Source organism: Urocitellus parryii, chromosome 3, assembly GCF_045843805.1.
Source record: "Urocitellus parryii isolate mUroPar1 chromosome 3, mUroPar1.hap1, whole genome shotgun sequence".
Classification (NCBI taxonomy): domain Eukaryota; kingdom Metazoa; phylum Chordata; class Mammalia; order Rodentia; family Sciuridae; genus Urocitellus; species Urocitellus parryii.
In genome coordinates this window covers 47953347-47975743 of record NC_135533.1, presented here as the reverse complement: position 1 = coordinate 47975743, position 22397 = coordinate 47953347, and the positions used below count along the sequence as shown (strand labels likewise).

The 22397-nt window shown below is 35.6% G+C and overlaps 1 protein-coding gene across 1 annotated transcript in view; it reads left to right on the top strand.

Moving 5' to 3' along the window:
- Positions 1 to 15584, top strand: part of Iqub (IQ motif and ubiquitin domain containing) — a 56846-nt gene extending 41262 nt beyond the window's left edge. The window contains exons 10-12 of the mRNA XM_026388699.2: positions 3129 to 3377; positions 11332 to 11517; positions 15402 to 15584. Coding sequence (XP_026244484.2) covers positions 3129 to 3377; positions 11332 to 11517; positions 15402 to 15584 — 618 coding nt within the window. The remainder of the gene's footprint in view (positions 1 to 3128; positions 3378 to 11331; positions 11518 to 15401) is intronic.
- Positions 15585 to 22397: the final 6813 nt, after the last annotated feature.

The window sequence follows — 22397 nt, the reverse complement described above, 5'->3', positions numbered from 1 at the left end:
ATGCTACAATACAAAGAGAAGAGGATTCCCTGGGTTGAAGAGAGGGATCAAGACTCTTATTAGTCCCTGAGATCAACACCACTGAAATTTGTAGGACACAGGGCTACAAGTGACAGAATGGCACAGATAATGAACCCAGGAGATGCCCTTTATCTAGTTAAAGAGTGCCTCTTCAATTCCTGATTTCTTTTTTTTTTTTCTTTTTTCTTTTTCCTGATTTCTTGATAGTGGTCTTGCTTTTGATCTCTGGTTGTTTGAGTAAGGGATCGATACTGAATTTACCAAATATATTTTTCTTGCATTAATGGAGGTGACCGTATTTTTCTTCCTCAGATTATACTATTTTGTTCCTCATCGACTCTTCCTCAGTTTGATTTCCTACTCCCGAATCATGCAAACAGCATTAATAACCTGGAGTGCAATCTTTCTTGCCTTACTCAATGCTCATGCAAACAGCAGTTGAAGCTGTGACTGAATTCAGTAACGTAGGAGCACCTTAGATCATCTTTGAGCACCTGAAATAGCTGCTTCAATCTTGAATTTAAACCAATATATTTAATTCCTCAAGAGTAACTCATACTAGTTTTATCTATTTATATTTAACCTTATTCAAGTACAAACTTTTTTTTGACATTTTCTGTATGCCTGGTAGTATGTAAAGCACAGAAGATATAAAGACAGTTCACCGGGATCTGAGCGTACAGTTGTGGAGCAGGAAGCAAACTCATAACCACATGCTATAGAATCTGAGGAGAAATTCTCCAAAGATCATGTCTTGGAAAAGAGAAGCTGAGTTTTGGGAAGTCAGTATTTCTTTTGTTGTTTTCTGTTCCTGTGGAAATTTCTGAGAAGGAGCTAGAGTTGCAAATATTGATTGATCATTTGGATAACATTTCAATTCACTGGAATAGAAGGTATAGCAAAACTGGGGGTTTGTTTTTTTTTATCCTCAAACAGCGTAAAAATAAAATTTGGCAAGATATGTGTGCCTCATAGGAACAGTTAAAACAGTGGGAAAGGACAACTGTTTTAGAGCGAAAAGGGAAGCAGATACACTATGCAACAATCAAACAATTCTATGGTCTGTTACCACAATACTGTAAAATATGCTCATAAAAATATTCTAATCTATCTTAAAAATGACATACCTGACTACATTATGTTCTGTATGCTTTAATTTTAAAGAAAGGAAATTTAAAACATTTTAGAAAGAATTCTATCAAAATTAAGACAAACTTCTTCCCCAAATGAGGTAAACTTAGAAATTATGCCAAAAATGAAGTTCTCATACCTTCAAAATAAACTTTGTGTACAATTAGTGTCTTGAAAAATTGTGCTCTATATGTGTAATATGAAATGAATTGCATTCTGCCATCATGTATAACAAATTATAATAAATAAAAAAATTTTAAAAATAAAAATGATCATTCTAAATAACTTCTCTCAACTAAATCCAACCTATAATCCATTTAATTTTTAATCCAATTTAAAATTACTTTTTTTGTTTGGCTCATGCCTTTGTGAAAATATTCATTAAAACAAAAGATTTAAGATTTTTTTTCCTACTCTCTAGGGAAAATCTTCAGATAATCTTTGCTGTTTCTATTTTTGGGGGGATATATCCTTTAATATCTCAAACTACATGCTAGGATTAAAAAAAAGTTACTGACTTTAAAGAAGAGTGGCTCCTTGTACATTTTTAGTTTGCTTAGTGGAACAAGAATTTGTAGAAATGCCACTAATCCTCTGCCCCCATCCCCGAATTATGTAGCTTAGTTTAATTAAGAGTTTTCTGCCATCATAAGCCTAATAGGGTTAAGTTGTCGTCTTATACAGTTTCAGGTTGGTAGAGAAAATTTTTTCATGGTTTCACAATGGTCTATCATTCCTAACTGGCTTTCATGAGCGGACTGATATAATGTCTAGTTTAATTCCTAAGAGGAAGGAAAATAATATTAAGTAAATAAATCTCAGAATAAGAACTCAGAAATGTTGTCTTTGAGTTCTTTGATTATATGTCTAGATCACTCTTCCTTCCTCCAGAACAATTAACTATCTTTTTCATGTACATATGTTATCTCCAAAAAATTATTAGGCAGTGGACAATGACATTTTCAAAGAATATTACTCTTCAGGAAGATGGAACAGACTAGAAGGGAAGGTACAGAAACAGATGATCAGAACAAAGTAAATCATAAGAATGGATTATGTGGTCAATACTATAAATTTACCTTGAGTAAAAGAAAAAAGACACAAGTGAACATTGATCCCATTTCCTTCTTTATTAACATATTTTTGAGGGCTAGTGATGTAACTCAGTGGTAGAGTACTTGCCTAGCATGTGTGAGGCACTGGGTTCTATCCCCAGCACTGACAACACAAAACAACAAAAATATATTTTTGAAAGTTTCATGTATCAAATGCCAACTATGTTGCTGCTTAATCTTTCTTCTCATGGAGGCCAAAAATATGGATGTACCATAGATTAGGAAAGACTGGCTTACATAAGTAAGTCTTTGTTCAGTCTGGGTTGAAAGTGTTCTACTTTCCTTTCTTCTTCCCTCTTCCTTCCTTCCTTCATGGTACTTTGGACCATAAAGAACAATTGGGTTGAATCTTCTAAGATGAAATTACTTCCTGCCCACAGCTTTAGATATGGAGTTTCAAATATTGAAAATTAATCATTAACTAATTCGAATTCATTTTTTAAATTCATGAAATGAGAAGAACAATTGGCATAGTGGACTTTCATTTATATGCGAGACTAGCTATTTTGCCTATAGAAATAATTAAGTAAAATAGAATAAAAATATAAACTCTTTTCAAATAAGTGCTGAAAGACTCTGCCCACTAGTTTTTTTTTTCCTGTCAATTAATTTTCTAGTGATTTGCCACATGTTTCTAGGGGTTAATGAATGACACAGATTTTCAATATTTTGGCAGGGTAAATAAATTTTGTATAGATTATGGGATTTAAATTTTGTATAGATTATCAAGTTCAGGAGAAATATGACTTTTTAAATTAGCCAATTTGAAACTCACTCTAAACATTAGTGCAAAGTGCTTCTGATGAGTGTTTGGCCTGATTTTTGCACCTCCCCTTTTCTTTTTCTTTTCCTGCTCTTTAGGTCCCTCAAGACCCACTGAAATTTTACAAGAAGATTTACTTTTGCCGCAGTTGCCAGCTCTATTTGCCTTCCACGGAATTTGCCATCTCATCTACTTCGAAGCACATATACAGATGTCGCCACTGCACCAACCTCCAGAATGAGGCTAAGCAACGAGAAGCATTTTTGAAGTACAAGTGTTTACTTCAGCGGCTATACTCTTCAGAGGCTGATTATGAAGATGAGTCTCAAATTGCTTTCTTGATGCAGGTATGGTCCATATGGGGTGCCATTCTTGGCTGAAATGCGTCCGTCAAGGATGATGTCTTGACAGGAAGTGGTTGCAGTTGAACGTGTGCTTGGGTGTGAAATACCACGCCCCCGTTTTCCTAATGTGGACAGTGATTCCAGCCTTGAGTTGTAGGCATAGACAGTTCTTGGTATGTAAGTACTGTGCTTTGCCCTGGAGATGCACTAGTGACCAGACCCTCCATCCTAGAAAAGATAGACATCAAAAAGTAGGACAAGTCCCTGTAACAGCAGATGACAGTGTGATGAGGAGAAGTGTGGAGACCATGCAGGATTTAGAAAGGGAACTTAAGCTGATTTGTGGGCCAGAAGAGGCTTCCTTGAAGCCTACAGGATGAGACAGAAGAATGAGTGGGAATGAGTCTGGTGACCATGACAAACAAAGTGTCACAGGCTCAAGAACATTGTTCAGGAAGGGCCAGAGGTGGCAATGTGCTATGGTAGCAGAGATGGCAGGCATTATGGGCATCTGATTTTTAGATGAGGGAAATATAATACACTTAATGCTGTTGGGGGAAATGCATGAGAGAGAGAGAGAGAGAGAGAGAGAGAGAGAGAGAGAGGGAGGGAGGGAGGGAGGGAGGGAGGAAAGACACAGAGCCGGATGTTGGAGGCAGCAAAAGACAAATTTGAACTCTGCTTCAACAGCTGTGTCTTGACATGCTACTTAACTTGTATGCTCCTCAACCTACTTGCCTGTAAAATGGGGATATTCATAGTACCTACTCCTAGAGCTATTGAAATGATTAAAAGAATTAGTAGAGGATAAGGCAGTGAATTTTTTAAATAAGATGAATGAGTGGAAAAAAATGATTATGATGTCCAACACGGCTTGTAGATTTCCCTCTGTTAGGATGAGGATCATCTCCTCTATTGAATTTAAAGGAGGAAATATCTGTAACGTATTCTGATTCTGGCCAATGAAAGATATCTCTAGAAGGGACAGTGAAAGAGCACAAGAGGAAGGAAGGTGGGGTGCGACTAGGTAAGTGGGAACCTAGTGTGGTAGAGTGAAATAATTAGGAAACAATGGAGGACCCCTCTGACTTGCTCAGAAGTCCTAGGAAATAGAGGTGTGGCAAACACAGGTGGTTTATAGTGCTGTCAAGGTGAGTCCTGTGTGAGGCAGCTGTTCCAATCAGAGTCCTGTTTCTACTTGTCCTGTTCCTACTTGTTCCTACTTGAGACAGGCATAGGTTAAGAAGCCTCATTTTCCAAAAATGGTGTGAAGCCCTTGCTTAGCTCAGAGGTGGTGTCCTTTTTGCTAGGCCTTTCTTGGCTCTTAAAAACAATGCTTTAAGCAATACATTTCAATGTATCAAGATTCTCTTCACAGTTCCTTTTGAAATGCATTCTAGATGATACTAAGTAATAATAGGGTATTATTTTCACTGTTTAGTCTACCGCAAAATGACAAGATATCTCTTCAGTTTTAAAACATATAATAACTTTGGACTTTTCCAAGAGTAAGGAATGGGCAGTGAGGAATAGCTTGGAAATGACCTTGAAGAGGAGAAGGGAGCTGTGAGAAGAGGCCAGGTCCTATGCTTTTCTCTGCCTTTCCTGGAGCAGAAACTATGGGCAATTATAATATCCAATTACAAATATTCCTATATTTAAAGCATGTTGAGGGGTATGATTTTTAAAATATTCATTAATAGAAACATTAGGATAGCAAAAAGGCACATAAATATTCCTTATGGGACCCTATAGGCACTCTTCTATTGTGCTACTGTATACGTTAGCACTTTGGGATGGGTGTTTGTGGTCTCCCAGTTTATTCTATTTTGTTCCAAAGGGGAAAAATTATCATTTATGCAATGTGCAGAATCCCTTGACAGACACTATTATCAGAGGCTGTTCTGGAAAAGTGGGCTTGTGTAGCTTCTTTTTAGGCATTGCTGGGGATTGGGGCAGAATTGAGAGAGCACCCCATTCTGGTAGCAGGTTGCAAGACTACCTGGAGCTGGGCATACCACTGTGGTGTGTGGTGGGTAGGGCAGTGGAGACCTGGAAAGCGCCTGGAAGCACCTGGAAGTCCTGGGGTGGGGGCAGCTTACACAGGGTCAGAAACACACTTTTGGGGCTGTTACTCACGTTAAAATGTGTGGACATTATGTGAATCAATTGAGAAAAGGATATTGTTGATGGAAAATAAATAAGCAGGGTATTTCTTAAACCAAAGATCTTGACTAGTACATAAAACTGTCAGTGTTAGAGAGGTTTTAAAACAAATACATCTTGAAAATTATAATTGTAAAAAGGAAAAATGCTGTTTTTATTGTAGATGTGGACTTTCCAAAAATCTTACTTTCCTATTTCCATTTCTTCATTTTTGATTCATATGGGAATATCATGCCAGGTCAAAATAGGTTAATTCTGTTGATATGACAGTGATCCTTAACTAGAAAGGGAGGAAAGATGATTCATAAAAAGAATTTTTTCGTGAAAATCTAAAAGTTTCTTGCTAGATTTTAAAAAATTTTTATTAAATTTTAAACAGCAAAGTAACTAACTTCCAAGGACACAAAGGAATGTATGAGTGTAAAAGAACTTCTGTAATAATTATATGTAATTAAAATCTTTTCATAAACATTTAAAATTTTTATTTTTGACTTTGTACTATACTTTGTTTTCTATAAGGATAGACTTTTGTTAATTTATCCACTTAACAGAATTATTAATTCCTGCTGTGTACACAAGTAGCTTTTTAAGACATAATGATATAGAAGGGGGAAAAAAGATAAGATCCTCACTGTTCCAGAGCTGATGTTCTACAGAGGTGGGAAGGAAAAGATGAGAAAACAGTTAATAAATAAGTAAAGAGATTCTGTCTCACCCCAGTCAGAATGGCAATTACCAAGAATACAAATAACAATAAATGTTAGTAGGATGTGGGGACAAAGTTTCACTTAATACATTGCTGATGGGAATGCAAACTGGTGCAACACTCTGTAAAGCAATATGGAGATTCCTTAGAAAACTTGGAATGGAATAACCTTTGACCCAGTTATCCCACTCCTCAGTTTATACCCAAAGGACTTAAAATCAGAAAACTACAGTGACACAACCAGTTGAATGTTTTTAGCCACTCAATGCACGATAGCCAAGCTATGGAACCAACCCAGATGCCCTTCAACAGATGAATGGATAAAGAAAATGTGGTATATGTACACAATTGAATATTTACAGCCATAAAGAAAAATGGAATTATGGCATTTGCTGGTAAATGAATGGAGATAGAGAATATCATGCTAAGTGAAATAAGCCAGTCCCCAAAAACCAAAGGCAGAATGTTCTCTCTGGTATGTGGATACTAACCCACAGCAAGAGAAGGAAAGATTAGAAGTTCATTGGACTAGACAAAGGTGAATGAAGAGAGGGGAGAGGGGCTAGGAATAGAAAAAGACAGTAGAATGAATATGACATATCTTTCCTATCCTTATATATGAATATGTGACCAATGTAATGCCACATCATATACAACCACAATAATGGCATCCCAACTGGAACAAGTTATACTTATTCTATGTATGTCTAATATGTCAAATCACACTCTACTATCATGTATATCTAGAAAGAACAAATTGAAAAATAGGATATATGAATTTTTTTCAGTTATAGTTAACTTTTTTGAATGATCTAATGAAAGAGAGTTACTGGGGGAGGAGGACTTTTTTTAAAGATTGTGTGAGCAGATAAAATGACAGAGATAACTATGAAGAGAAAGAGCTAGCCCTCACATAAAATAATTCTTAGAAAATTTGAAATGTATAGTTATGATTAAAGATGTATACCTTTCTTTGTATGTATGTCATTGTTACAATCATGTATGTGTGTGAGAGAGGGAGAGAGAGATCGTTTAGTGACTAAACTGTAAATCCTGAGAGGGCAGGGTTGTTCCTTTTTTTCCCCCTTCTTATGATATACCTCTGTAACCTGATACATTGCCAAGACTGTATATCACTTAATAATTCTTGAATGTATGAATGAGTCATTTTTCCAGAAATTGATGTTGCTTATAAACATACTAGTATTGGCAGATGATGGCAATTATTAGTATATACTGAAAGTGATTATGATGGTAATAATATGAAAGTGAAAGCTAAGCCTTATAGGCAATAAAACAAATGAACAAACAAACAAACAACAACATAAACAAACCTTAGGGAAGAGCTTTGAGTGGATACTTATCTTCCTAAATGGAAAGTTTCTTTTGGATAAACCATTGCATTGGATCATTAACCCTATTGGTAGTTTATCTCATAAGAATAACGCTCAGCTTTGCAATAGGGTAGGCCTGTGAAATCAGAGACTTTGACCTGAATTCCTAACCACTAGTGCGGTCTCTTTGGCTTTTCCATTATTTTCATTGTGTTGTCTAGTTCACAGGAGTCTTCAGTTCTACAAAATCAAATTCTTGACACTATTTGAATTTGATATGTAAAATGAAAAAAAGAGTAGGATTTATTGATGAAATGACTTTGCCCAATGTGTTAGTCAGTTTTTCATTACTGTAACAAGATTCTTGAGATAGTCAGCTTATAAAGAGGAAAGGTTTATTTGGACTGAATGCTTTAGAGGTTTCAATCCATAGTTAGTTTGTGCTGTTGGTTTTGGGCCTGTGGCAAAGCAGCACATCATAGCAAGAACACATGAGAGGAAATTACTCACTTCATAGTGTCTAAGAAGCAGAGAGAGGGGAGAGAGTTGAAGAAGAAACTGAAGACCCATAATTCCCTTTGCGGACATAATCCCAGTGACCTAACACCTCCCAATGGGGTCCACCTTCTAAAGTTTCTAGCACCTCCCAAGAGTACTAAGTTGGGTCCAAACCTTTTTAACACATGGGCCTTTGGGAGACATTTCAGATCTAAACTATAGCACCCAACATTAGCAATATATTAATAAAAGTGAGTCATAAAAAGCACTGGTGATCTCAATAGGATATTTGTTTTATAAACTGTCAAATAAGTGAAATTTTCTATAAAATCTTTAATTAAAATTAACTAAATTATATTTAATGCCAAATAGGAAATGAGGAAATATATTCTCTGCAAAGTTAGAGTTAAAAAATATCTTCCAAATGTAGTGTGCTTTGTTCAAAACTGCTAAATCATTAACTTTCAAGCACTTGCTCACAATCTGTCACAACCTAGTACAGACACCCATGATAATAATGATGACAGTAACAATAACCATCATTCAAATAGTGCTTACATACTCTGTACACTTTATATATTCATTCACTCAACACAACAAATACTATCAAAATAGGGATTATTTCCATTCTGCAGATGAAGAAACTGAAGCACTGAGAGATTAGCTGACTTGCCCCAATTTTATACTAGTGAGTACCAGCATGAGAACTGAAACCTAGGCAGACTGGTTCCCAGAGTCCCTCCCACTTAAATGTATACTGTACTGCCTCAGAAATAACAGTTTTCTGAAATAGTGTTTACTTTACTGCTGTGGATGTCCTCTGATATTTTCTATTTAATCCAAATCTGCTTATTCTGATTAGAGAATTTGGTGTCACCCAGAGGTAGCAATCCAGAGTTTGAAAAACAGATTGAAAAATGAGTGTGTGTGTGTGTGTGTGTGTGTGTGTATACACACATGTATATATACACATACACATTCTATGTTATATATATACATAAATGCTATATATATATGATATCCATATTCCAGTGTGAGTGTGTGTGTGTGTGTGTGTGTGTGTGTGTGTGTATTCCAACAGAGTTAAGATTTTTAAAAAATAAAGATGATGTTTACTTCAGGGCTTAAATTTTTATGTGCTTTTCTTAAAGAATTGTTGATGTTACTATTTTGGAAATCTTAGATTAGGGCTTTACTATAACTCACCTGTAAGTGTCATCTCAACATTTCATATTGTATTAGTCAGGCTTACTTATATATTAGATAGATTTATTATAAGGAATTGGTTCACATGACTATGGGGGAGGCTGGCCACGCCACAATCTGCAAGCCAATGTCCTAGATCAAATCTGAAGAACAGCAGGCTGCAAAGAACTAGGAAGAGCTGGAGTCTAGTTCACAGGCTGTCAGGTGGGAGAGTTCTTACTTGGGGGAAGGGTCAACCTTTTGTTTTCTTCAGGACTTCAGCTGACTGGATGAGACCCATCCATATTACAGAGGGCAATCTACTGATTTAAATGTTAATCAGATCCCTTATAGAAGCACTCAGAATGCTGTTCAACCAAATATCTAGAAATCTTGAGGTCCCATCAAGTTGATGTAAAATTAATATCACAAAAGTGGACATCTCAGAAAACATCCTAAGAGATTATTGCCTTTCTGTTCAGAATAATGTCCATGAGTTGTAATTTAATTTGAATACTGCACATCTGTAGGGTTTGAGTCCTCTTACCTTACTTTTCTAACGTCTAGGATTACTAGACAAATATGGGTGCCCAATTGCTCTTTTCCCTCTTGCAAGGGAAATAATTTTGATTAGTATTTAGTTCAGTAATATTATTGCCAGGCATATGACTGCTTGAACTTTCTGATCAAGTAACTAGTAAAGTCAGGGGCATTGTAAAGATCAGCATAGACTGAATTTGGACACAATGCCAAGTAATGTAAAAAGATGAAAGCTAAGATATGTAGAAAGTGCAGGTTCTATTTAGAGAAGAAACTGAGTGTATTAGAGGTCACGTAGTTCATCTGTAATCCATGCAGAGACCATCTAATATAGTAAACAATAGTGCTACTCTTTTTTTTATTTTAAATATTTTTTAAGTTGTTGATAGACCTTTATTTATTTATTTATTGTTTATATGTGGTGCTGAGAATCGAACCCAGTGCCTCACATTTGCCAGGCAAGTGCGCTAGCACTGAGTCACAGCCCCAGCCCTAGTGTTGCATATAAGGCAGTTGTTAGAAGTTGCCAATCACATTGATCATGTGCACATTTCACATTTACATACAAATAAATACTTCATTCTTTTGGATTCAATTTTGAAATTATTAATACAATTGAGGAAAATAAAAACAAAAATGTGAGCAAGGCACAAATTTTGAATATAAGTAAAACTGTACAAAGTGTTAATTTTAAAGCCCCATAGATTTCTTTTTCATAGAAGCTGTGAAAATATTGTCTTTTTAAAAATTAAGTAAAAGCGAGATTGTATTATTGAGCTTAATATATTGAATTATCCATTTAAGAAATACTGTAGTTGTTTATGGTGAAAAAAAATCTTTTTTTTTAAACTTTGATAAATTTGTTTAGGTTTTATCTGCTGATCTTACAGAAAAGATTCCTGCTTTTCCACATAAATTTAAAAATAATGGTTATTTTTGCAGTGCTTGTATTTTGTAAAGCTTGTATCTCCCTGACAATTAGATGCAGCCTCATGATAAAAAGTTATTCCAAGAATTTTAGCTAATATGTTTTAAAATTTTAAAAAACTTTTAAGCACTATTTTGTTTCACCACCTTTCCCTCTTTTTTTATTAAAACAACAAAATATTTTAAACTAACACTAAGAAATTATTTCATCTTTATTAAATATCAGCTTTCTCATTTGTAAAATGGCAGTAAAAATTCTTACGAGAGTCCTACCATGGCCCTGAGGATAAGATGATAATTTCTAACAAGTTTTTGAAAGAATTGAACATCATATGCTTACTAAGGCAATATTAAGGCATTATAGTGATTATATTAAGGCAAAATTAGCATACTGGAAGAAATATACAGCTTACTCTAGGTTAGGGTCATGAATTGAGACTTAGTAATATAGTTTAGGCAAAATATAAGGAGCTGTATGCCTCTGACACCTTATGAATGATATTTGCATTAAAAAATAAACTGAACATAATTTAATTAGATCTTTAAAACTCTTTATTTAGAAGAAAACAAAACTGCCTTTCAAACTTATCTTGACATGCAGCTACAGGATATTCAGTACTTGATGGAAAACATCTGGGCCTCACAGTCGGTTCTCAGCGCCTGGGACGATATCAATGATCTGGTCCTGGTCAGATGGGATAAAAACCTAGAGTGGTCTCCCTGGAACTGCATTCTTCTCACCAAAGATGAAGCAGTTGCTCATCTTAAACTAACAAATATTGAAGAGGTAAGAATTTGTGCTTTATTTGGGGAGTTAATTTATTCATTGGAATTATCATGGGTAACTTGATTGCCTTCATATGCATTCCATGATTGATTTAAATACTTCCCCATTGGATTAAGAAACAGAATTTATAGATTAACAGTAACAAAACATGGATGATATGGAAGGCAGAGGTTAAAATAACTAGATTATATTCAATTGTGTGCATGTACAAATATGTAGAAAAGAATTCCACTATTGTGTGTAACTATAATGTAAAAATGAAAATATATTTTTTTAGATTACAAAGGGAAGCTATAACATATAACAGGCAAAGATAAGTGATTTGAATGAAAAAACACCTAAACATCATGCCACTACCTTCCAACAGCAAGTTCAAGCCCATTAATTCCACAATTATTTCCATGAGGGTAAAGATTTTGTTTCATTTATTTGCATCTATACTCTAATACCCATAATTGTGCCTGTCATTGGCTAGGAATTTTAATAAGTATTTATTGAAAAACTAAGTAGATATTACTACCACAAAGGTATTATGAAACTCAGCATCTGTCCTTTGATTGATTAATAATTATCACAAGGTTGCCTAAAAGTACACTCAATTGACAAATGTATTTTGTTCATAATTTTGTACTTTAGTACTGATGGGGCTTTTTTTTTTTTTTGCTTCTAACTTGGATTGGAGAAAGCACTGCCAATATTAAAAACCATTTAGTTTCAATAACTTACAAGATGCAATTTGTAAAACATTTTGATGAACAAAATTGAGGGCCCCCTGAAGAGTTCCTACAGAGCTCCATTTACACTACCCAAGCCCAGCATCCCAAGGCTGATACTGATTATCTGCCTTCAGTTGGTTACACTGCTGCACCTTCAATTCCAGGCATGATGTCAGCTAAAGGAAAATAAAGAAATGATGTCAAATAATCATTTAGAATAGTGCTATTCCCTGCCTGTTTGTTTTTAGAGTGGGGTAGGGTTACTTGTCTAGTATAAAAGGAGAAACTAGTTAAATGTTTTAGCTTTTTTTTTTTCAATAATTTTCAGAGTCTTAAATATTCAGGCTAAGAAAAATTTTACTCTAGGGATTGAAAGAAAGGGCAGCAAGAAATTGAGGCTGTGTTAAATGTTATATTTAGTAAACTAAGCTGCCTTATAAATATTTGATCACTGGAAGCATAGCCAATACTAGCAATATCATTTCATCTAGAACCCAAAATAAGATTGAAGTTCATTCCCAGAGCTGATATTCCAGTGCTTCTTCAATTAATCCACACAACTCCCTTTGTGTATTTAATGAAATTATTGCAGTATCAAATTAAATGTCCTATTCACAAGCATTTTTAATTTCAGGGTGCCAATCTTTCTGAATTTCTGGAAGCAAAGTGAAGGTTTTCAGCCAAACTTAAAAATGTTTGCCATTTTTATGGTTTGGGCTGATATAATCTTTTAAGTAGTAATATTTGGTCTAGATAAGAATATTGTATGTTTTATAACAAGTTAAAGGATTTCCAGAATTTCTTTGGTGCACAGAGATAAATGCTTTCTCGGGCAGTCAAAAACTTAAAATTCAAAATAATCTTGACTCCCTGCAAATCTCACAAGTTATAGGAAAGACATTGGAGAAAGACTTCTGTTCTGTGAATCTAAGGGAGGCAGATGGATCTCTCAAAGTGTGCACATTGGCCAGAGTAGGAACAATTGTGGACTAAAAATTAGCAGTCCTGACCCAGTTCTTCCCTAGCTTTTTCACTAACAACCTGCCCTCTTTGCTTCATGAATTTTTAGATTAGCTAAAAATGTGGAATCTGTAAAAAGAACGAAAGCAGCCTTGTCTTTGAATTCTGGCATTCTCCTTTATGAGTTAGGTTTGGGGAAGGTTGCTAATGTCTTGATGCCCCAGTTTTCTCATCTATAAAAAGGAGATAATGTTATCTCATCACAGGAAAGAATTGAATAGCCTACTGTTTAAAGCTCTCAGCTTAGTGTTGTGCATGAATCAACTTGGGTAGTAACTATGTATGTAAAATGACAGTATTTTAAAATTTTTTGGTGCATTTTATTTTTAATTGTAAGAAGGACAATGCATTATTGGTTTAAGTATATGAACAGGTTAAAATAATATAAAGAATAAAAGTCTCCTGATATCCACCCATCCCTATATGCACATTCCATAGAAAACTTATATTTCTTATATACAATTTAATGAAATCTTTCTAGAAGTGTCTATGTGCAAGTATATTTGTGTGCACATATATATGCCTACATATATGTATATATACACATATATTTACACATACTTTTAACTTAAAGTATGTATATATAGTTTCATTTATTTAATGTAAAAATTGCTGTGTAACTTGATTTCTTTGGGGTTGGCTTAACAATAGATAGTGGGTTACTTTCCATATTATATTATTTTTAAAGAGTAACTTAATATTTCCTTGAATGCATATACCCTAATATACTTGGCTCTTCTTTTTTAATTTTTAGATTTGTAAGGATATTTTGGAATCTGCAAGATTTTATACACATATACATTAACCTAGCAACACAGAAATGTTTTAGTTTTCCTTGGATGAATATGGACAAACGTTGGAACAAAATTAGATTAGTGCCAAGGACAAGTATTTATCTACTAAATTTTTCTGTAAAGAGGAAACTTTAAAAAAAGCTAGGACATTTCTGTATAAAACTTTCTGTAAAAATACTAGCCATTGTATATTCTATTGTCATGTATAACTAAAAAGAACCAATTAAGAAAAATGAATACCAAATCCATTGGCCCTTTTTCCCCAGGGCTGACTTTACCTTAGATTTGACCCTATAAAGAGATTTTTAGGGGGAGAATTTCTTACTTTCAGAAAGTAATGTACTGGTGATTGGTTGAAAAGCGAATAAGAGTAACAAAGAGAATAGATGAAGTTTATTAATTTAATCAGAATTTACCTTTAAAAAACATTTTTAGTTGTAGATGGACACAGTTTCTTTATTATATTTATATGTGGCGCTGAGGTTCGAACCCAATGCCTTACATGTGCTAGGCAAGAGCTCCACCACTGAGCTACAATGCCAGCCCACCAGGATTTACTTTTGAATGTATTAAATATTATGCAAGGTGCTTAGAGAAAAATGCAGAAATATAATGAATGTGATTCATCATTGTTTTGGATGCTTTCAGGCTTAACCCCAACATGAGAATGAGCCATTTATCATGACTTGTCAAATGTGAGTCTAGTTTCCTTTATGTAGCAAGGTCAGAGGTTGGCAGTCCCAGGCCAGTGTGGTAGCTCCACAGGGCTCTTGGAAACTCAGGCCTTCTGATTTCCCTCAGCCAGCTTCAACCTTTGGTTTTCATTCTCATGCTTGTGGATTCTTAAGTCATAAATTGGAATAAATTACATTATATCTGACCCCAAGTATGGTCAAGGACTAAATATGCTTAATACGTGAGTCTTCCCATTCTTAAAAATCTCTTCAAAAAACTTTTCTGTAGCTAAACTGTGTGTGTGTGTGTATGTGTAAATATAAATTTGTTACTTGTTACATGGAAATTCGTAGCTTGAATAAAGACCAGAAAGTTGGGAACATCTAACCCTATATAAAACTAAGCCTGTACCTATAAATGGAAAAGAGAATGAATATTAAATAGGTAGCTTGCAGTGGTTTGGACTTGAGAGGCCAGGAGAAGACTCAGGGAAGGCTTCTAGTTTGAAACATCATAGACTGAGCCCTGAAAGATAACACAAAGTAAGAGAAAACAGGCAACAAACCTGTATTCTGTGGATAATGAACTTTTAAATAAAGACACTGAGACACAGCATTTTTGCCTGATGACATATATCTGTGGTGACTTTTAATAGAATTTAATTTTCTTTTCTTTTCAGGAATATGGACAAATATTTATCCACAAGATCAAACACAAACATATCCTGGCTAAGAACTACTTTTCTCAGATTCCAGCATTGGCTTCCTATATACTTGATCATGGAGAATTTAATGAGATCAGAAAAAAATATTATACTGATACATCACCTAAAATTATAAAAGTCAATGGGCCTCATTCTTAGAGGATCCAGAAATACTTGTTTGATGACAAACCTTTTCATCCACTGCTAAGAGAGTAATACAGTAGTTGCATGATATGGAAATGGAATTTTATCTTTTTATTAATTTTAATTATATTTTGTTTTTCATAGTATGATAAATTGTGTGAAGAGAAAACATCTCTATAAATGTTTCTTTGTTAGGCATTAGTTTTAAACTGAACTGTGATTTTGTTACTGAAATGTATAGTTTAAAGAGAACCTTTAGTTTAAATTTTTTCACGGTAAATTAAAAAATATGTAAATGCTTTATAGTTAAAATACAACATCCAAACAACAACAAGGCCTGACATTTAGTGCAAATAGTCTATTTAAGACAAAATATAATTATAGGAGAGTAGTCAGAGAATTCTCTTTCTTGAAACTCTATAAGTAGGATGAAAGACTGTATTTCAATATGGGAATTCTATCTTTGTCTTTTAATATCTACTTTTATCTTCTTTCTTAAAATCCCAGTAAAAAAAACTAAAACTATTTGTAAACACAGACACAAGAACCTGCATTTAATTTTGTAAACAAGGCAAATAGTGGAGCTACTATTTTATGAGAAAAATAACTCCCCATGGGGCAATGGTGAAACTCTTTGGCGAGAATAGATACGATCAAGTCAGACACAACAGCCCAGAAGAATGACCTGGACCACATGTTTGTCAGGACTCAGTGGTATATGCACAGTTGTATATCAGTCTTAACAAGAAAGAGATGGCACATTTAAAATACCATCACTTCAGAAGAGGACCTATTATAAAACGTGGGTGGAGTATAAGGAAATAGTGTCAGAACCCAGGTCCAGTTTGAGGTGTGCAGAATCTACCTCTTCTCTCAAAGGAACCCCAGAGGGGGAAACCTGGGAACTCAGAAAGAAAAGAGTGCAAAGAAGGCTTTGGAGAGGACCAGTGACAGGCTATCCATGGCACTGCCAGCTTTGGGTGATCTCATGGAGAAAGAAAGAAAAAAAAAAACACCCCATTTCACATTTCCCTTCCTCCAGTGTGCTTGGGTTTTCCATAAGCAGAACCCAAGGGGAAAGCTGGAAGAGGAGTGGTCAGAAGTCATATGGCTTCAGGACAAAGAGCAAGGTGGATAAAGGGTTGGAGTAGATCTGGAAGATGGAGAGAAACTATCAACACAGAGAGGGAACTAAAAATGAAGGTCTATAATTCAAACAGCAGCATTTCACTCACAATTATAGAAAAATGTAAAATTTCCTCCCAATTCTAATCAGCAATTAATGAAGCTGTTCTTTTAAGTTAAGTGATCAAGAATTTCATTCTGTATGCATATTTGATAACATTTTCACAACACATTTTCTAGGATGTCTACACTTTTTCTTAGCAAAAGCACCTTGCATTACCATTGTTAAGGAACTGAACATCTGAGAGGAAAGCGATATAACACTTGTCATTTTTGTACATAATCCAGACATTCTGGGAACTTTCTAAACAACATATTACAGAGGGGACTAGATTGGGGATATTTAAAAAAATTTGTTCTAATTAATTATACATGGATGCATTTTGACACATCATACATAAATGGAGTATAACTTCTCATCTTCTAGTTGTATATGAGGTAGAATTACACTGGTCATGTAATCATATGCACACATAGGGTAATAATGTATGATTCATTCTGTTATCCTTCCTACTCTAATCCCTCTCCCCTCCCTCCATTTCCCTCTGTCTAATCCAAAGTACCTCTATTTTCCCTACCCCCCCCCCCATTTTGAATTAGCAGCTGCATATCAGAGAAAACATTCAGCCTTTGGTTCTTTTGGATTGGCTAATTTTGCTTAGCATGATATTCTCCTGCTCTGTCCCTTTACCAGCAAATGCCATAATAGATTGGGGACATTTTGGTCACTGATAAAATGACAACAATTTAACACAGACATATGCAAGTTTACACTGGAACACAAGTAACCAGATTTTCCCACAAGACAGTGAGAATTTGACAGCTCTGAGAATTAAGGGCTGGGAAGGTAGCAAGGGGGAGATAGATAGGGGTAAATAAAGAATTTAGGAATTCCCCTATTGACCCACTGGTGAAGCTGCCAATAGCAATCTAGGAACAGAAGTCTGGAGTAAAATTGACAGGGCTGAAAAGGTGATTTGAGGCCTGAGAGAAAGACAGAGGGTGGGTATTTATTTCCCATCTGTTTCTTGATCTGTCATTGGTGGCTGCTTTTCTCTGCCCAAGCCCATGGCTCCAGTTGGGTGATCATGCCTTCCTCACTTCAACTTTGGATTCTGGAAATCATTCTTTCCCTTTTCTCCTTTAGTTCACAAGTGAGTGTCTTTCTTTTTGTAGCTAGTTTACTTTTTCTTGCTGGTTTCCTTAAATAATGTCTTCTCCTTTGTAAACAGCCTTGTTATTAACATGCTTCTCAAACTAAATAGCCTGAGTGTACCAATTGGTTCCTGGTAGATCCTGACTAAAGCAGAAATTGATCCCAGGAGACCAACCTTAAAATGGAATCCTCGGCTTGGATTGCTCACACATTTGAGGAACATATGGGCATCCTCCTTGCTGGTGGTGGATAACGATAATAACGCAGCATGTGTCAGCAACACGGTTACTCAAATTATCATCCGTGGTGGCGCAGCATGGGGTGCAGATGGAGAACAGAGCACAAGGAAGGAGATCCAGTGTTTGAGGGCTAGTCTACATATCCAGCAATTTTCTGGGCCTCAAGCCTATATGTTAAGTTCTGAATTCTAGGTAAGAACATATATTTGGCTTGACATAATCTCTTACTTTATTATTTTTAGTCTAATATCCTTAGGGATATACTCTTACACTTACTCTCCTGACTCTTGATATGAAATGCCAAGATGTTAGAGCTCTTCAGTGTACAGCTAATTCATATGAGGCCACACTTTGATCTTCCTCATCCGTATCCTTAATGTAGAATGAGATCTGTTAGGAGTGCAGATTTAATTGACAGAACAGCTCTGTAAACCTTACAGTCAGTCTCTCGACTTAATCGTCAGTCACATCTGCCCTACATATACAGAAAATAAGGAATTTCTTTGTAGTTGTTGCAAAGACATTCTGATTTTTTTTTTAAATCAGGGCCTTAAAATGACCATTCAAAACTTTCAACTTATCCTTTTCTTTTTGAGTCTCCTTTAAGGTAAGAAAGACTCATTGCTTGCCACAGTCTTTGTCATCAAAGTGACTATGTGCTTGAAGTATTTGATCTCCTTGTGCTTTATTCTCCATCTGCACCCCATACTGTGCCACTGCTGGTGGTAATTTAGGTAACCATGGCACTACCACATGCTACATATTTTTATTATACCCCACCCCAACAAGGATGTTATCCATATATTCCTCAGATATATGTGAGCAGTCTGAGCCAAGGCTATAGTAGCCTAGAGTGTCAAAAGTGGTGTAACCTAATGAGCTTGAGATGCCAGAAATTCCCTAGAAAACATAAAAGCTCAGGAAAATGATGCATGATTGGAGTATGGATCTTTCATGTGAAACCTTCCCAGACACTTTGTAGAAATATCTTATTGAGACATGAAGTTCAAGAAATGCCTTGGTGAGTGGATTACCAGTGTCATTGAAAATCTCTGTGTTGGCCGGTCCCTGTAGTCTTAAGATGACAATAGGCATGCTGAAATTTGAATTTGATAATCTGATTTAGTAGGAATAATGTGATAGGGAAGTTGGGGGTTTGGGGGTGAAGCTTAACTGTAAGAGAAAAAGTAAGTTGAGTTATAAGAAGTGTCCTAAGGACGAAAAATTTAAAATACAACAAATATCAGTGATGGTTTTACAGAAATTGGAACCCTTGCATCCTACTTGTGGGAATGCAGAATGATGCAGTTGCGATGGAAACATTGGGAAGTTTCTTCAAAAATTGAAAGTAGAACTATCATATGATCCAACAGTCCAACTTCTGGGTGTTTATAAAAAATAACTTGAAATTTGGATTTTAAAGAAATTTTGGCACTCACTCTCAGGTTCACTGTAACATTATTCACATGCCAAAATAAGGAAACAATGTGAATGTTTATCAATGAATGAACACATTTTAAAAAATTGTACATATATACAGTGAAATACTATTGAGCCTTAGAAAAAGAAATCTTGCAATAGTTGATAATATGGATGAACCTTGAGAACATATACTAAGTGAAATAAGTCAACCAGACAGGACAAAGACCAAAGGGTCCATTTATATGAGGAATCTGAAATAATTAAAGAAGCAAAGAACAGAAGTGTGGGTGCTGCCCGCTGGTGGGGGAGAGGGAAACTGAAGGTGCTAATCAATGGATATAAAATTTCATTTATGCAAGATGAGTAAGTTCCAGAGATATGCTGTGCAGATATGTATCTGCAGACAACAATGCTGTATTTATTTGTATGTATTTATGTGCACTAAAAACAATGTTAAGAAGGTAGATTTTAAGTGCTCTTACCACCCTAAAACCAAAAAGAAATGCCCAAGAGACAGAGTGGTTTGATCCTCTAGGAATTTATCACAATGATAATTTATAATATTGATGATCAGATCTATAGGAAGGAAATGAGCTACTGTATTCGTTTCCAAGGGTCATTATAACAAGTTGTGATGAACTTAGCTTAAAATAACAGAAATGTATTTTCTCACAGTTTTAGGGGCCAGCAGTCTGAAATCAAGGTGTTGGCAGAGCTATGTTTCCCCGCTCCTTAGATCCTTCCCTTGTGTCTAACAGCTTCTGATGGCTCTCACTGTTGCCTGCTTCTTTGGCTTCATTGTCCCAGTCTCTGCCACTGGGTGTTGAAGTGAGGAATCATAATCTATGCAGAATTCTCAGACTTAAACCACTTCACAGACCCAGAGCTTCTGTATGGAGGGAGAAGTTGGCTTCAGCACACTTTTAGATGTTTATGGTGAATGTTCCTACAGGCCACCTTCAGTATATTTTACCAGGGGACAGTGCCCTGGGGAAAGGTAAATACCTGGACCTTATAAGTGTTCTTAGATACTGGCTTTGAAATGACTCTGATCTCCAGAGATTCAAAACATCCTATAGCCTGCTGGACAGAGTAGGGGTGTGTGATATCTAGTGGATAGATCAGTTCTTGGTTTAAATACATTCAGTAATGGGTGCATGATGACCATCGACTTATGTTTATTTCCCCAGTCCAAGAAAATAAAGTGGGAAATGTATACTTCTTTTTTTTTTTTTTTTACTGACAGTATTACCATACATTTTGTGACTCATGTGTGAGGGTTCCTATTATAATAGTAGGGGGAAAAAAGCCCTTGAAACTACTTAAATCTCTTCCTCTCACAGAAAGAATAAACCAAAATAATACAGCATTCATGAGGGAACAGATGCCACCAAATACTGGAGAGGTAATGATTCCCACCATATTCCCATTTAGCTGTGCCTTAGGCTGGTGTCAATCCTAATCAGGTCTTAAAGGAAGGCTGTGGCATAGTGTAAAGTTAATCAGATGATGATACCAATCGCAATTGTGGTCACAGGTGTGGCATCTTTATTGGAGCAAGGCTATACCTTTCCAGCTCTTTACATATACCTACCAATATACTGTTTTCCATTAACAAAATCACATTTATTTAGATTCACAAATCAGAAATAGCAGGCTTTATTGCCTTACCTCAGGTTTCTCAACTCTCTGGTTCTCCATTGTAATCCAGAGAAACCCTGGTTGTTTTGCTGTCATGCAGAATATCATGCTGGTGAATACTTGGGTGCTATTTATATATTGAGCCTAGTAAGCTTGAAGTAGCAAGCAGTCTTCAAGTCTTAGTAAGATGTGCATGCTAGAGGGTGGGAGACAAGTCCTGTGAGAGAATTGAGAAACCAGCCACACTGGCTAGAGCGATAAATTTCAATTTCTAGGAAGAAATCAAGTGGATACTACACAGTGTGGATATAGAGAATTATGTATGGAACTCAGTATTCTTTGGGGGCCTTTGAAAACTTCTTTGTCCCAAAGTAAAGGTTAATTGAGAGCTACAGCAATCAAATAAGGCAAGGTGAATGAGGACTTGACCTTTCAGAAGTGAAGATTTGGGTTCTGACAGGAGGTAAAGAATTCTGACCAGCTTTGGTTGACTAATCCAACTAAAACTTTGGAACCAATTATAGAAATGAGGACTTTGGTAGCTTTGTTTGTTTTCTCTTTGCTTGTTATATGTATATACTAATCATTTTATGTTTCTCTTCTCATTACTACTTAATATATAAGTTCATGCAGATTAAATTTAAAATTCATTCTTTAGAATTCAGGCAGGCTGTGACTGAATTTGAGAAGTAAATAACATAACTAATGATAGATTCAATAACTGTTGGAACCACGAATCTCGTAATTTGGGAGAAAAGGTAAGAACATCATTTATCACAGCCATCAGTGTTTATAGCAGCACAATTCACAATAGCTAAACTGTGGAAGCAACCTAGATGCCCTTCAGTAAATAAATCTCAGGTGATATATCTGGTATCTGGTTACCTTCTTCTTCCTGTTTTTTTTTTTTTTTAATTCAGGGGTGCTCAACCACTGAGCCCCAGCCTCAGCCCTTTTTTTAAAAAATTTATTTTGAGTTAGGGTCTTGCCAAGTTGCTTAGGGCCTTGCTAAGTTACTGAGGCTGAGGCTGGCTTTGGACTTATGATCCTCCTTCTTCAGCCTCCTGAGCTGCTGGGATTATAGGCATGCACCACCATGCCTGACTGGTTACCTTTTTGGGGGGGAATAGGAGATGGTTGGTAGTATAGATCTACATAGTTCCATGATAGTGGCTGAAAAGTTGA